Consider the following 16,694-nt stretch of genomic DNA (forward strand, 5'->3'; position numbering starts at 1 on the left):
TGCACCTGCACGGCTGCCCTTGTAGGACGATGAATCAGCAGTTCGGCCGGGACCATTAGAAAGGGGGCCGGCCCTCCCACCACCAGGCCCCACTGACCAGGCTGACCTCCTTCTTTCTGCTCTTCTGGGCATTAGCTTCAGAATGGGCTGAGACCGGAGTGAGAAAGAATGAAAGAGCGGGCCCTCCGTGTCATGCATGTAGCAGTCTGGAGGCTTTCTTACATTTATAGAAAATGAAAAGAAAGAAAAGGGGTTATTTGTGAAAGGAGCCAATGGGGTTGTGAAGAGAGAGAAGGATTCCAGCTGGGGGTGGTACCTCCCTCTTTTCTGCAGACTTGAGTGTTTTCTTGGGTATGTGACAAGAGCTAATTTTGGAAAAACGAATCTTGAAAGCAAATGTCTCCTGACGGCTACTAAGATACATGAGTAACTCACTATAGCTCACATCCTAAATCTTCTTTATTATTTCAATGTTAAAATAAATACTTAGATTTAAGATTCTTCAGACAACTTCGACACACAAAAAAGACACGAGTGTTTCTCCGACCAACAGAAAACCCGGCCAGATGGCAGTTGTAACAGAGACCCATCCATCAAAGTGTGTTACAGAATACTCTCCATTCAAGGAAACGGGTGATCAAGCCTGTCAACCTGAGGGCTTATGAGAGGGACATCATTGAAGTGGCAAAGGCCAGAATTAACTTCTCTCTACCCTTAAACAAAATGGGAAGCTAGCCCTCTTAACACTTAGCTGCACTGTAATGTTCATCTGCAGCTTGCGTTTCCTCACGTCATCTGACCACTTGTAATGAATTGTGCCTTTTGGAAAATGTGATTTCTCCCTCAACAATTTGAAGGAGGATTATTAACACTCTTTTGTATTATTTTCAACATCCTCCGTGCAGAAACGTGGCTCATTTCTTTGAGAATTAGTATCTGAGGGGCACCGAAATTCCTGAACAAGTGGAATAATCAAAATAATTTCTAGCAGCCGGTCATTGTGTTTTGTTTGTCTATGATCATTGCTTTAGTGTTACCCTGTTAAGTTTCCTAGAGGCCTGGCTAGAAAGGCAATAGGAATTGGGAGAAAAGTGGGAAGAGAGAAAAGTAGTTCAAGTGGGCAGAGAATGTCTACTTGGCATGTAGACCTTAGCGCGGCTAAGGTAGTAGGTCATAATGTTATTACAATCGCTTTGGAGAGGGGGCACCTGGGTGGCCCAGTTGGTTAACCTTCTGACCCTTGATTTCAGCTCAGATCATGATCTCGCCGCTTTGTGGGTTTGAGCCCCACATCGGGCTCTGTGCTGACAGTGCAGAGCCTGTTTGAGATTCTCTCTGTCTCCCCATCTCTCTCTGCCCCTCCCCCACTTGCACTGTCTCTGTCTCTCGCTATGGAGAGAGGGCCACGCCACACAAACGATGCTTATAATCTTGCCAGTTCTCTTCCCAGGGGAAAACTGGCAGGGACTGAACTGCCGCAGTCACTAAAATCACCCCCGACAAAGCACACGTGAACGTAGGATTAGGTAGCACTTTGTCATTGGCACCTGGGAACGGATGATTTGCCTGATGTAGCTCTTAAATCTCCCCGATGTGATTTATATCACACCAGCTAATGATGGGAAATAGCAATGAGTATACGTTACTTTGTTTAAGCTACTTTATTATATTTTAAATATACCACGTTAGAGGAAAAAAATGTTTTTTTTCTTTTTCTGTTGCTTAGCTGAACATTTCTTCCTCTGGCTGAATGGTCATTTTGAGGAGAATGAGCAATGGACAGAACATTGGTGATGTCCTCCGCCTGTCTTTGACTGGATTTTTATAAAGATGCTGGGGACTGGGCCCCATGATCCGTAAAATGATGTGTGTAGCGTTTTGCTGGCGGAGGATTTGCTGTTGCCTTGAGATTTAATCATTTTGGAGAAGGTTCCCTTAATTGGCAGCAGAAGGTTTGCAGCGACAGAGGTTGCGGGGAAGCTTTTGGATTATTAAAAGTTCAGCCTAATCATGAGTTGAGACCGTGATCCCCCTCCTTTCTATTATTACTGTGCATCTGAAGCCACGAAATCGTACCTAATGAAAAATCATCATTATTGCATTGGGCTTCCCAGTGCTTGCATGGTGCCCAGAGGGCTTCACAAATCCCACCTTTCTGCTTCCTGACAAAGTGGGCAGAGACAACAAGAGCTGCCCCAGGGTCCTGGCCCCATGGCAGTGCCTTCTCCTCTGCTTTTCCCTTTTAGGCTTGCCTTCTGACCAGAGAGCTCCTGTCATGATTCTGCCTCCCTTCCATGTCTGTCAGCTCCCCAAAATTAAAAACAAAATGTCTTGGCCTGCTTCGGTTGGGAACGAGGCGTTTTCTAAATAAGGAAGTCTGTATGCCTAATACCCCAGCTCTGCTGCTCTGAAGCAGCTCAGGGTCACCTGGCATGGGGGTGGGGCCCTCAGCTCCAAACCCCACGGCCAGAGGTTTCTAGGCCCTCCCCAAAGGATCAAGGCTTCCTCCTCATCATTTTACACACAGCAACCCTGTGCACAGCCCTCCCCTTCTGACTTGCTGTTTTAAAAACAGTCTCTCAAGCAAATGTTGGACAAAGACATCTCCACTTCCCCATTCTTCAGCAAGCCACCGACTGTGTGCCCAGAGCTGTTGCTCAACGAGAGGCAACCACGTAATGAGGACTTCTACCTGAAGCAGAAAGACTGCCTTTTAAATTAGCAACTACAGCCTTGCTGTGGCAGAATAATCTCTCTGGTCTTTGTCCAGGGGTTCCTGGCATGGGGCTGCCAAAAGCCTTGCAATTTCCTGAGTGGCAGGAATATCTTTGTTATGTTCATGAGGTGACTCTTGGTGGGTTCCTGCCGAGCTTCAGGATGGAGGCTGGTCACCAGAAAGACGAACTGTGTGTTCAGACGGTAGGGGGAAATCTCTGGATGCCAGGGCTTGGTGGAAGTTCATGGTTCATGAACATAGTGGTGTCTGGAGAGTGATGTTCTCTGACACCACAGAGAGAGGGATCCACCCTGCAAGACCTCGAGCCATGTGTATACCTTACAAAACCTCGGTAATCGTTAGTACAGGGCTCTTGTAGTTCATTCTGGCAAATTATGGAACCCGAGGGGGTGCCATGGGAACTTCCCAGATTGCTAGCCAAAGAAAGGGTCCTAAGTGCATGTGGCCTGGGGTTCCCACTTCAGGCTGGTGTCCGAGGTGGAGGCAGTCTTGTGGGACTGAGTGCTAACTCCAGAGCTTAGTGTCAGAATGGTATTGCAGTGTACTCATCTGGGGTAAGGGCAGAGTAACCGGCATTAAGGGTGATTTTCCGATTTCCTAATAGAAATGTTGAAATACTGGAAATAGCATCTAGATCCTCAGCTTGGGCAGCACAGCTTGAAGCACAGGCTCCCGAGAAAACAAGTTTAGAGAGATCATGTGGTAGACGCTACTCAAAGCGGGTCCCCAGACTGCGTGTGCACATCTGCAAACTGTCCGTTACCAGCTCCTGATGAGATGTGTACAAAACTTGACAGTAAGCATTTAGAGTCTTTTACGGCAATTGGGCATTGCCAAGACGTGCAGGAGTGGAAATATAAGAGCATCAGATTGTGACAGTTTGGAGAAAAAAAGCGATCCTTCACCAGAGAGAGCTTAAATAGCCTTCTTTAGAAGATATAGCTTCAGTCTGTATGATCAAATGGAGTCAGAACTTACTGTTAAACGTGTGAGCCCTGGAGTCACGCAGATGGGTTTTGTATGCAGTCGCTGCTGCTTGCTATCTCCCCGGCTTTGGGCAAGCTACTTAACCCCTCCGGGCTTTAGTTTCTTCATTTATAAAGTGTATTTCCTACCTTATGAGGTGCTGGGAAGACCAGATGAGCTAATCCGGGGGAAAGAGCTAAGCCTAGGGTCTGGCACATAGGTTAACCGTTAGTATTGTTTCTTCTGTGTTAATTTATTGGCATCAGTGTTCCCAGCTTGGTGAAAGCATGTTCTGTACGCGTGTGTTTGAATTATGACCATAAATGAAACCTGCAGCCTTGCCTTTAGGTGAATACAAGGTAAAGCAAACACGTTTTTAAAAGCCACAACTCCTCCATTGAAATGAATATTGCTTTTCATATAATCTCTGAGAGGCTGGGCTCTCCTTTTAAGGATGCCATGATGTTGGAAGCGTTTGGGGCACTTCTCATTTCACATTTCTATTAGCACCGGCCCCAGTGATCTACTCTGAGGTAACAAAGTCCTCAAAACCTGTGTGGCTTATACCCACAACCTGTCATCATCACTGTGGTGGTAGGTAGACCCCCTCGAGCCCTGTATTGCCTCCTTACACCCCTCCTCCCTGTCCCCCCTACCTGCTATAGAGAAATCTGAAAGCAACCAGCATGATACCCTCACTCAGAGAACTTCACTTCTCCCCGTTTCTCACAGAGCCTGTGGCTCACACATGCAAATACACCCTCCTGGTCCCTCATAGCTGGATGGGAGTCACTTTCCAGTTCAGTTTTCCCTACTTCTTCCAACCCCGTCACGCAAACACACAACCCCCACCCCCAACACGCACACGCAGGCTCACGCCATTCTTTCAGCCAATATGTATTCAGTGTCTGCCTGTGTTGGGCACTGTGCTCATTGGTAGGCTCCAGAAAGCTCCAGTATTATTACACGTGCCTTGTATTTTTTCCCTTTTGGGGGCTTTGCTTACATTCCCGAACATTAAGGGCATTTCTTGTTACTGTTTTATTAGTACCAGGCACTGTACCTACACAGCAATGTAGCAGTAAACAGGGGCTTGAGTACTGTGTGAAGGAGAGGTTCTTTCTCCCTTACCTTTTATCTTGTCCATTTCATCTCTGCCTTCTTCGTCACCCTTTCTCTGTGGGAGGCTCATCTAGAATCAGGCAGCTTTTCCTTCATCTCCTCTCGTGTTTGACATGTGAACATACTACCTTCCTGTTCCACGAGAGACTCATGATGGGGGTGAAGTCGGAGGCTACTTATTTGAGTGTATTTTTGAAGTCCACAGATACCCTGGCATCACATTCGCCCACAGTGGCTAACTGCAGACCTGGCTGAAGCATTGGTTATTCAGGACCCTAGTGGACTTCTGGTATATTTCAGGCAGCCCCCAGGGCCTGGGGGAGACCAGGAAGAATCTGACACGGTTGTCACCCATTAAAAGCGCACAGTACTACAGCTGTACAATATAGGAGCCTTTGTTGTCTGATAAAGCAGGGAAGAGAGGGCGGACGGACTCTGCTTCTTAACTCAGCTGCTTTGCTCTTCCAATGGAATTCTGTAAACCCAGTTTCAGGGAGAGGCTTTTGGGATGGGCCCCAATTCAGTAGCTGTCAGGGTTGGGGAAGTGGTTATACCTCCAGAGGTTTTCCATATATACAGCCACTCCTCCACCTCTCTCCCAAGACTCTAGGCAGGACCTCTTGTCTGGCACGGATCCAGTGGAGGAAAGTGGGGTGGGGCTGGGGGGATATGACGCTTAAATTTAGTCAAACTTCCCAAATGATCCTGGTTTCTGATGCCCCTTCTAACCCTCCCCTGCAGAAACACTGCTCAAGCCAGATTGTCCCCAGGGACCTCGGAGCAGGTGTCTTCCGGTGGCTAACTGCAGACCTGGCTGTTTTTCAGGTTCATTCGGCCTCCTACCGACACAAGGTGCTGACCCCAGAGACCTGCCATGAAACCACATTTGAAGCAATGGAGACAACGAATGCTTTGCGGGATCTTCGCCTGGGGGCTCCTCTTCGTAGTGATTTTCATTTACTTCACCGACAGCAACCCAGCTGAGCCTGCGCCCAGCTCCTTCTCCTTCCTGGAGACCAGGAGGCTCCTGCCCATGCAGGGGAAGCAGAGAGCCATCATGGGTGCCATGCAGGAGCCCTCCTTGCCCGAGAGCGTGGGTGCGAACAAGCGGCTGCTGGGCGGACGCCCGTCTGTCCCCTTCCGCGCTGGTGCAGGCGACCTGCCGCAATGGACCCAGGTGCAGGATGGGTTTGAAAATGACGAAGAGTTCTTTTCATCCCAGATCGGGAGAAAATCGCAAAGTGCTTTCTACCCGGAGGACGACGACTACTTCTTTGCCGCCGGGCAGCCAGGGTTGCACAGCCACACTCTGGGCACGCCGGGGGCCCTCTCCCCCGGGGACCCAGGCCGGCGGGAGGGGGCTGCACCGGCTCGCCTGGCTCAGAGAAGGCGGTCGAGGAAGCGGCAGCGGAAACCCGGCGGGAGCCCAGCGCTGGAGGACGGCGACGACGGGGACAGGCTATACTCGTCCATGTCCAGGGCCTTCCTCCACCGGCTCTGGAAGGGAAACGTCTCGTCCAAGATGCTCAACCCGCGGCTGCAGAAGGCCATGCAGGACTACCTGAGCGCCAACAAGCACGGCGTGCGCTTCCGCGGGCGGCGGGCGGCCGGGCTGAGCCGCGCCGAGCTGCTGTGTGCGCTGCGGAGCCGGGTGCGGGTGCGCACGCTGGACGGCAAGGAGGCGCCCTTCTCCGCGCTTGGTTGGCAGAAGCTGGTCCCCGCCGTGCCGTTGAGCCAGCTGCACCCGCGCGGCCTGCGGAGCTGCGCCGTGGTCATGTCTGCCGGCGCCATCCTCAACTCCTCCCTGGGCGAGGAGATAGGTGGGTCCCGCACGGTCGCCCACGGTGCGCACTCGGCCTTGTTCTTTGCATCTGGCTGGCTGGGCAGAACGGGGGTTCTGCGCTGGATGTCTCTGACGCCAGCGGGAGAGTCTCCCGTGCTTCTCCCTCACTGGCGCAGAACGAACCTGTTGGAGGTAGCAGCAGAGGTCTTTTTGGGGGACGATTTGAAAGCAGAGGTGTTCCCCCTCTCCTGGCTGGCAGGGGAGTGGAAGGTCTGTGTCCTGCCCCTGGCAGCCGCTCTGAGTTCTTCTCCCAAAGAGACTGTGTTCTACGTGGCCAGGCTCCTGGCCTAGCCTGCAGAGACCTGATGAACCCCTAAGTTGTAGGCTCATGGGAGAGGAGCAAGGGCCAGAAAAAAAAAGCAGAACTGTCTGCAGGGCAGCGACAGTTAGAGAGGGTGCAACGGCAAAGAGAAGTATGCATGGTGGTGATTTTAGTTAGCCCAGGGACTAAATGGATGTTGTGGCTCTGAGAAGAGCCCTTCCTGTCTGCACAATGAGCTCTGACCTCACGCCAGCTAGTGCATGTCCAACCTTTGAGTCGTGGCCAGGACACCCATCAGGGACCTTCTCCAAGATGGTAAATAACATGACCACACCTTGGGTATCCGTCTTTCCTTCTGAACTTTGCCTTCAGAGCCCTGTCAGGAGCCCAAGAGCACATCTGGGTCATAGTTCCTGTATTAGGCTTGTCCAGAAAAACAGATTGATGTAGAGAGAGAGGAGATTTTTTTAAGCACTTGCTCCTGCAGTTGTGGGGACTGACAAGTCTGAAATTTGTAGGGCAGGTGAATAGGCTGGAAGTTTGGATAAGAGTTGAGACTGCTGTCTGGAGGCTGGAGTCTGCAGGGCAGGCCAGCAGGTGGGAAGTTGAGGCAGGGTTTCTCTTTTGCATCTGGAGGCAGAATTCCTTCTTTCTCAGCAAACTTCAGGCTTAGCTGTAAGGCCTTAGCCTTCCCTCTGTGCCCATGCTCATTCCATTGCCACACGGGCAAACAAGCAGTTTGAGTCTATAGAATCATTCATTCATTTAGTAAACATGTGTTTAGTCCTTACTATGTTCAGACTTCTGTGCTAGGTGCCAAGAAAAAAATGTGAATCGGACACAGCCTTGGCCTGAAGTCAAGTTGTAAAACAACTGTGTCTAATACATTCTCACAGTAGACAGTGTTGTAGCTCATAGCTAATCTGGAAGTTTCAGTCAAGGGGCTTTTGCTCACTTGGTAGAAAGGAATAACCATTGTTTCTTGGGTCTGTCAGTGTTCTGTATTCCTGAGGAGGGGCTGACATGCCAGAGCTGCCTTGAAATGGGGTGATGCCATTGTAATCGGGTCCCACCACCCAGACCTCCTATCAGACATTCTTGGGAATGGAGCTGAATGTGAATTTTTAAAAAGTTAAAAAAAGTAAGCACGAGCACGGGCTTGAGGTGTAGGGTCCCAGTGTCCCAGTGCTGACATTACAGCAGGCTCATAATAACACTGTCCATGTGTCATATGCAGCCAAAGCCAGAGCAGAGTAGTCTGCAATTGATTATGGAAGAACAGTGGTTTAAAGCTCCCTGGGGTGAAGTTCCTTCTCATTCCCGAGGACCATTATTAATAATGTAAGAAGGAATTTAAGTATTATGCTTTAAAGCAGGCAGTAACTTGCTTCCAGTTTTGTTTTGCTTTATTTTAAACACCTCTGCATAGTAGCTGCATATATGGATTGCTCTTGCGTGTCAGGGAGATTTCTCTTGCTCTTTATTCTGGCAAAAATATCCTTGACCAGAGTCTTATAAATTCTGCTTGATTCAGAGTTTGGAAGAGAGTGTGAAAGACACTGGGAATTACACATTTCTGGGGAACGTGAAATGTCAGTTACATCTTTGTTAGTTGCTAGCATCCAAATTTAACTTCTATTGTCTGCCCTTAGGTGAAGCTTCATGATTAGAACTATAGACTTCCAATTATGATATTGAAGAACGCAACTCAGAAATTTTAAGAAATTCTCTTTATTGTATTGCCCAGGTTCCTTTGAACCCAATTTTTTACTACCATTTTAAGAATGTGGAATCAGCACAGTTCCGTGTGTAAAAGCAAAAAGTTTCATTTTTATAAGCGAGGGTGTGTCTTAGTCTCAGCACTTGTGCATGCCAGGTGCTTCTATGTCTCCTTCCTGCTCCCCTAACGTATATGTGCTTATAACACATATTTGTTAATGTCTCTCTTGATAAAAACAGATTCACTCAGCAGATTCCTTCAGGCAACTTGGAATGCTGGGGCGTGCCATGCTGGTTAGCTAAAATCATCTTGGCCCCTACATTTCTACTTGTGTAATTGGCCAAATGAAGATCAAAGAACTTACAGAAGGTCATGGTCTCATGAAAGACTGAGGAAGAAGCTAAGAAAGTACCTACCTCCATGTCACCCCTGCCAGGAGGCCCTTCCAGGCTGTACTGGCCCAGAATGCTCCATCAATCTCCCCTCTCTGAGTGAGAGACCCCATGCGCCTCAGGTTTGCTTATCGGCCACCCTGTAGCTCCCTCTGCTGGTTGCTCTGCTGACAATGCAGTCTTGCTTCTCCCTCTTCTGTTAGGCTTGAGTCATGCCATGTAATTGTTTTTGAGAACAGTATAGCAGTTGTAAACACCTCCACTTTGAATGTGTTATTGCAAAGCAAACTGAACTGTTTTGGAAACATGGAACATTCTTTCCTAGAACTAAGAGATGATTTTTTTTTCAGCCATACATATAAACAATAATAATTTAGTAGTGAAATCAGCTCCCAGCAGTCCTGTGCAAACACACTACAGAGGAGAAATGTCTTAACAGTCCTAGCCCTGATGTGGGAAATCAGGGTCTGTGTGCTTGAAACTCAAATTCTGGGAAGGGTCTGGGGAAGTGGGAGGGTGTGGAGGGCTGTGTGTAGGAAGCAGAGCATATGGTACTTGGTGGTAATAGCTTAGGATTTGGCAGATCCTGATGCCTCATAAGGGGAGAAAGAAGATCCTGTAGTTATTTAACAGGAATTGATTATTTATTGAGTCCCCAACCCACCGAGGCCTGATGCTATGCTAGGCACTAGCGATGCAAAGATAAATAAGGCTGAGAGATAAACCTCAAGTCCTATGCAGTCTATTGGAGAAGACCAACTGGAACAGACATTTTCAGTATTGTGGTTAGAAGGACAGAGAGATATGCTTACTGATGGGGAAGAAATGACAGCAGAATCCTAACCCACCGTGAGGGCTGATGACTGGGTAGAGAGAGGTTAGCAAGGACTGCCCAAAGAGGGAAATCCAGGCTGAAGTCTAGGGTAAGAGGTAGGTGAGACACAGCATGAGAAGTGCTTGGCGGGGCGGGGGGTGGGGGGCACACAGAAGGGCACAGGGGTAGGGGAGATGGGGGAGGTGGGTGGCATGAGATCTACAGGGAGCACGAGGGGCTGGGAGTGGGGAGAGACTTACACTGATAGGCAGGCAGGCCGCTTACACATCATTCTCCAGAAATTAGATTTCACTTAATAATTGTAATAAAAGGTGCCACTTATAGGGTGTCTACTGCAAAGTCCTGTTCTAAATGCTCTTGTGTAAACTGTTGCAAAGCCAAGAAAAGGAATCTTCCTGTTTTATGGGGGCACCTACAGGCACAGTGGGTGGAGCCTGGACTCCATTAAACCCCACTCTGGGTCTCCAGAAAGTCTAGCTCTGACCCCTGGGTCCATGGGGCCCAGAGAGGAATTACGATCTTTGAAGCAGGGAAGTGATGGGTCAGCTTTGCATTTCAGAGAGAGTTCCAGAGCCTGGAGTGGAGGGCACAAAGGAAGTCACACTGCAGCAGTCCCAGGGAGAGGCGAGGCACACAGGGGTGGCGGAGTCTTGAGAGGGATGAATCATCTTTTTGGCAGGCCATTCCCTATAGACTGGAGGCTTTTGCTCCCTTGCTGTTTCAGATTTTGTTTTCTGGAGGAGTGCAGGAAGGGAGGAGGGGGATGTGGGGCCCAGTGCCCAAGGCAGGGCACTGACTTAGTGCTGGTACGCCTCCTGGCTGGCTGCTTCTTGAAGGGTTTTTTAATCTTCCTTAGTGAATGCATGTAGCCTGGCCCTGTTCTCAAGGTCAACACGAAATGGCTCTACCCTGGAAATGCCTTCTCCAGAAATGAGGCTTTACTTTATTCCCCATGTGCTTGCTGTCTGATCCATTCCTTCTTTTCTAAATATGAATGGACAGCTTAGTTTTTCAAGAGCGTTATCAAGGAGATGCACAGCCAGGCATATGTTTACAAAACATGTCTGCGTGATAGACACGCTCTCAGCTCATCCTCCCCAAAACGCTCCCCCCTCCCATCCTGATCCCACTGACAGCTTTAAGGAGGTTCCTAGTCCATCCATAGCAGCCTCCTGCACAAAAATTGGCCTTTTAACTCTTTAGACTCCTACCACTTCCAAAGGAATTAAGCTAGTTTATGTTTTTGTGCCCTGTGCCTTGTGTGGTCGCTTGAAGGCTTAACACACACCTCAGTGTAGGATACTGGCATTTAAAAGCTGTGACATTTTCAAGGGTGATACAGTTAATTTGGAATTTCTACCTAATTAATTTGAAAAGCACCCACTGCTTGGAAGCCTTGGCTTATTCACCTCTCCTTTAGACAGAGGCTGCGTCCAAGGGCAGCATGGTTTAGCAGGAGAACTAAGGTTCAGCAGCACTGGCCTCACACTTCTTGCCCTCATAGTGCCCTGATTACGTCTGTTCCTAAAGGTCACCCCACTGCCTGGAGCCTGCTCTCACTCTGCCTTGGGAGTGGGTTGCCCCAGATCAGCCGTTCACATCATTGTGATGCGCTTACATTTGGGGTCCCAAGACCCCTTCAGGGGCTCATGAGGGGAAAACTTTTTATGAAAACACACAGGGGTCTTTTTAACCATTGACATTTGCACTGGTGGTGCAGAGGCAGCGGTAGGTAAAACTGCTGCTTAGTGTAAATGAAGGCAGTGGTGCCCAATTACTAGTTGTGATTTCTGCAGCCAAGCTCTGCAGGAGAAGAATAGAGTGGCAGTTTCACTTATGGGTGTCCTTGATGAAGCAGGAAAACATTTTAAAATGTTGGCTTTATTAAATATCAGCCTTTGAGTACACGCGTTTTCAAGACCAAGAAGGCAATGACGTGAAAACGCTTCTGCACACCAGCACATAGTGGAAAAGCCCTTGTGTGGCTGAGTAGTGAGCAGAACTAGCCACTTGTATCATGCGACACCATGTTTACTTGAAACAAATGACTGATAGACATACTTCATTCAGTCACTGGATATTTGGTAGATATTTTCTCAAAGAGGAATTGAGTGAGCCTGTCCCTTTTAGGAAAATAGCGGACAGTATTTTTTTTTTTTTTTTTTTTTTGCCAGTAATAAAATTCCAGCTTTCAACCAGGAACTTGTAACTGAACCCAAGTTCGTCTGCCCTATGTGCAGCAGCAAAGCCAATCACCGAGACATCAGGTATGCAGCAAGGAAAGGGTTCATTTATGCAGCCAAACCTGAAGAAGGGAGGATAAGCTTCAAATCTGCTTCCTCCAAGGGGGAGGGAATGAGTTTTTTACAATCATAGGGGTTGAGAATGCATACATATTGATGCAAAGTGCAAGGAAACTTAACAACTACTCATAAGGAAAGATAGCATGTTCATTGAGCAAACATTTATTGTAACATATACCCCATGTTCCCTTGAGGTGGAGACTTAACTCTGGAAGGAGGCAGAATTCAGCCCCTGATGTCAGGAGGTTGTCTTCAGATGAGGAGAGGGGTTATGGGCTTGCTCTGAGAGCCAGTATAAACTGGAGGGGGTCTTGGGCTTGTAATCTCGAGTAAGGAATGCCGGGCTTTGCTTGTTCCTAGGCTGGAACCATATCAGTTGACCTTGAGTCCAGGCTTCTGCAGAAATAGCTAAGTGAGTTTGTTAGTGGGGTCTGAAAAGACACAGCAGCTGATTAGGGGGGAACAGTTCTCAGAAAAACAAGCTTTAAACTTTCTGCTAGTTTCAACCTCATTAACCCCATGAGGCACTCTTTCAAACTTAGAAGTGTCCCAGCCTTAAAAACTGATGAGATGCATGGTAATATTAACTGCTGTGACTTGGGGGGATACCTTATAATGATGTGCATCAATATTTGGAAGATCTGCATAACTTATTAAATTGGTAGTTCCAAATGACCGTTGCACAATGCTGCAAAATCATGCGTGGGTGAATCATCCATTTTAAGAGCAAGATGAACTATTTGAATGGATTTTAATGTAACAGAGCATGGCAAGTTCATTGATACGGTTTCACATTCCACATTAGGAAAGCTTTTTTAAGAAAGTAGCACTTGTCAAGTTTTGATGAAGTATCAAAGAAGAATATTCTCAGTAATGTGGAAAGACTTTAAGTACTCCTTACATTTTCAAAGATATATCGGAGGGTTCATATACTTCAACTAAAGCAATATGTTGCAACAGAATGCAGAAGCAGTTAAGAGAAACCAACTGTCTTCTGAAAAGCCAGGCGTTAAAGAGATTTGCAGACATTTAAACCAGTGCAAGTCCTCTATTTTTTGAATATGGTTATTTTTCATAAAAATATTTTATTTTAAAATAAATGAGTAAGTAAAGGTGCCTGGGTGGCTTGGTCGGTTAAGCATCTGACTCTGGATCTCAGCTCAGGTGTTGGTCTCAGAGTGGTCAGTTCAAGGCCCACCTTGGGCTCCATGCTGGGCATGAAGCCTACTTTAAGAAAATAATAATCAGTTAATTAATAAACATCTTTAAGTTTTCTTTTTTTTTTAATTTTTTTTTAACATTTATTTATTTTTGAGACAGAGAGAGACAGAGAATGAACAGGGGAGGGTCAGAGAGAGAGGGAGACACAGAATCTGAAACAGGCTCCAGGTTCTGAGCAGTCAGCACAGAGCCCGACACGGGGCTTGAACTCACGGACCGTGAGATCGTGACCTGAGCCGAAGTCGGACGCTTAACCGACTGAGCCACCCAGGCGCCCCAAAACATCTTTATTTTCTATTTTGCTTCCGAAGTAGGCATATATTGACAGATATAATCCAAATAAACAAAAGAACTTTGTGTTGTCAATAATTTTCAAGAGTGTAAGAGGGTTCTAAGACCAAAACGTGAGAACCACTGCTTTGGGTAATCAAATTTTTCTGACTCCAATAGCATTTGAATTTGTGTGAGAAAATACTATCCAATAAAAATAAATAACCAAACAGCTCATTACAAAAAAAAAAAAAAAATATATATATATATATATATACATATATATATATATATATGAACAAGTGCTTATATTGTAAAGAAAATAGAAAGTGTTCAGGTTGTGAGGCATCATTTATTCAAAGCATGGATCACCTAGAATGTAAACATTGGCAAACCTCTTTATTTATTTCTTTAAGAACCAAGTAGTAAATATTTTAGTTTTTGTGAGCCATAGGAGTCACTGTCACAACTCACCTCTGCCATTACAGACAATAGATAAACAAATGACTATGTCTGTGTTGTGGTCCAGCTTTATTTACTAAAACAGGTGGTCACAGCTTGCTCCCCCCTGCACCATTTCCCCTAAAAGAACACTGTAGAATTTTTTTAATGCTTATTTGTTTATTTTTGAGAGAGAGAGAACGAGCTGGGGAGAGGCAGAGAAAGAGGGGAACAGAGGATCTGAAGTGGGCTCTGTGATAACAGCAGAGAGCTTGGCATGTGGCTCGAACTCACAAACCTCGAGATCATGAGCTGAGTTGAAGTCAGATTAACCCCCTGAGCCACCCAAGGCTCCCCTTTAGAATTTTTTCAATTACGTAGTCAAGTACCCGTTATTCATTCTTTGTGTTCTGTTTAATTTTGGTGCTCAAAACTGGAATACAAATTCTTCTGAGTTCAGGGCCCATCAAGAAAGGCACCTAAGATAACTGTGTTTTGCTTGTTTTTCTTTTTAATGTTTGTTTATTTTTGAGAGAGAGACAGAGTGCGAGCAGGGGAGGGGCAGAGAGAGGGAGGGAGACACAGAATCTGAAGCAGGCTCCAGGCTCTGAGCTGTCAGTACAGAGCCGGACACAGGGTTCAAATCCACAGGGTTCAAATCCATGTGAGATCATGACCTGAGCTGAAGTCAGATGCTTAACTGACTGAGACACCCAGGCGCCCCCTAAGGTAACGTTGTTTCAATGGTGGCATGTGTGCCCAGTCTCTGCTACTTAGGGAGTAGGAAAGTCTCTCCTAGGAAGACTGCTCAGGAGGGAGCAGCACACTCAAGGAGGTGGCCTGCTTTAAGGACTTGTGTGGGGTATGGTCACGGTAAACATAGGGCACGTCTACAGGCTCTTTGGTGAATCAGAAATACATAACCTTACCTCTCTCTCACGCAGACAGAGGCATTGTTGTTGCTCCAAGGTAAGCTTGAAATGTGCATAGAATTTTTGAAGCTAAAGATAGCCCGTAGCGATTCCCTTATTGCTGATTAACTCTAGTTTCTGGGCAACACAGTAGCTGGCTTGGGAGATTTCAAGACATATGCATGCATCTAGACTGCTTTGTGGAAAGGGAACGTGTCCCCATTCCCATCTAGCCTACCTCTAGCTCTTCGTGTCCTCGTCAGCCTCCAGGATGTGGGAGGTGTGTTTTCACCCGGGACCCCTGAGAACTTGAGGAAGTCTGTCAAGTTGAATGAAGAGAGACACAGATTTATGTTGTAGTCGAGGCTCGGTGAACCAAGGTGTGCCCTTAAAGAGTGTAAAGAGCCTCGGCAGCCAGTACCACTGGTGGTGTCTCCCGTCCTCCAGTCCTGTGGCAGTTGGTCATACCATTGCTGGAAATGCAGAATGCTCTCGATTGCTCTCACGTGGGCCTTCTGGGAATCAGCAGCAATTTGTAAAGCACAGAAATCAGCTGGTTTTCTTTCTTTCTTTCTTTCTTTCTTTCTTTCTTTCTTTCTTTCCTTCTTTCTTTTTCAACTTTTAAATTTCAATTCCAGTATAGTTAAAGTACAGTGTTCTATAGGGCTGGTGTTCTTTTTAAGCACAAACCAGTACCCCAAGGTATAAAAGTTGCACTGAAGGCTGTGGCTCTCACTGTGTGGGAGATGTCCTTGTCCTGGCACAAGTGGCCTCTTTAGCGACACCATGAGCAGCCTTCGTGCTCTAAAGCAATAAGAGGCCACAAACAAGCAGCCTCTGTCTGCAGCCTTTGTCTGCTCCCATAGATTCCATCTTCGAAATACACTGGAATCTCTAAGAGAATGCCCGCATAAAGCATGCCCCCTTTAAAGAATATGAACACATAACAAGTATCTACATATATCTGAGATGACATTAGACCACATGTAATGGATTCATATATTCCCATGCTGATTTGTCCCCTAGCGAAGACCTCATTCGAAATAAACACTACAGACACTGAAAATGACATGTATGGGTATCTTAACTATATTGGTTGTTTCCAGTTAGCTTCAGGTATTAAAAAATTTGCTTTAAAACTTTTTCTAAATTATGTTGATTCTACAGCAAAAAATAAAGTAACTTTGTCACTCATGTGTTCTTAGATTCTCATGATGCAGTTTTGAGATTTAACTCGGCACCTACACGTGGCTATGAGAAAGATGTTGGAAATAAAACCACCGTGCGCATCATTAATTCCCAGGTAAGATGGATGGAGTGTTTTCATGCATGTACATTTTATAGGTAAATAGTTTAACTGGGTGAATGAAGAGAAATTACCCAGTTGTACATGACCATGGTCTTGCTTATTTGTAGGTTCTTGTAATCATAAAAGAATTGATGAGAAAAAATGCAGATAAATAGGCATTTATGTGTGACATGACTAGGAAGAAATGAGTAAATAAGATTAAAAGGAAAAATCAGAGAAGATATAGAAACATGTATTGGGGCGCCTGGGTGGCTCAGTCGGTTGAGCGTCCGACTTCGGCTCAGGTCACTATCTCGCGGTCCGCGAGTTCGAGCCCCGCGTTGGGCTCTGGGCTGATGGCTCAGAGCCTGGAGCCTGCTTCC

At 46.7% G+C, this 16,694-nt stretch overlaps 1 protein-coding gene across 3 annotated transcripts in view; it reads left to right on the forward strand.

Annotated features, from left to right (window-relative positions):
• ST6GAL2 (ST6 beta-galactoside alpha-2,6-sialyltransferase 2) overlaps positions 1-16,694 on the forward strand; it is an 84,554-nt gene that overhangs the window by 35,037 nt on the left and 32,823 nt on the right. For all 3 annotated transcript variants that reach the window (XM_042931848.1, XM_042931847.1, XM_042931849.1), the window contains exons 2-3: positions 5,651-6,645; positions 16,229-16,326. In XM_042931848.1, coding sequence (XP_042787782.1) covers positions 5,700-6,645; positions 16,229-16,326 — 1,044 coding nt within the window. In that variant the 5' untranslated portion in view covers positions 5,651-5,699. The remainder of the gene's footprint in view (positions 1-5,650; positions 6,646-16,228; positions 16,327-16,694) is intronic.

Source organism: Panthera leo, chromosome A3, assembly GCF_018350215.1.
Source record: "Panthera leo isolate Ple1 chromosome A3, P.leo_Ple1_pat1.1, whole genome shotgun sequence".
NCBI lineage: Eukaryota > Metazoa > Chordata > Mammalia > Carnivora > Felidae > Panthera > Panthera leo.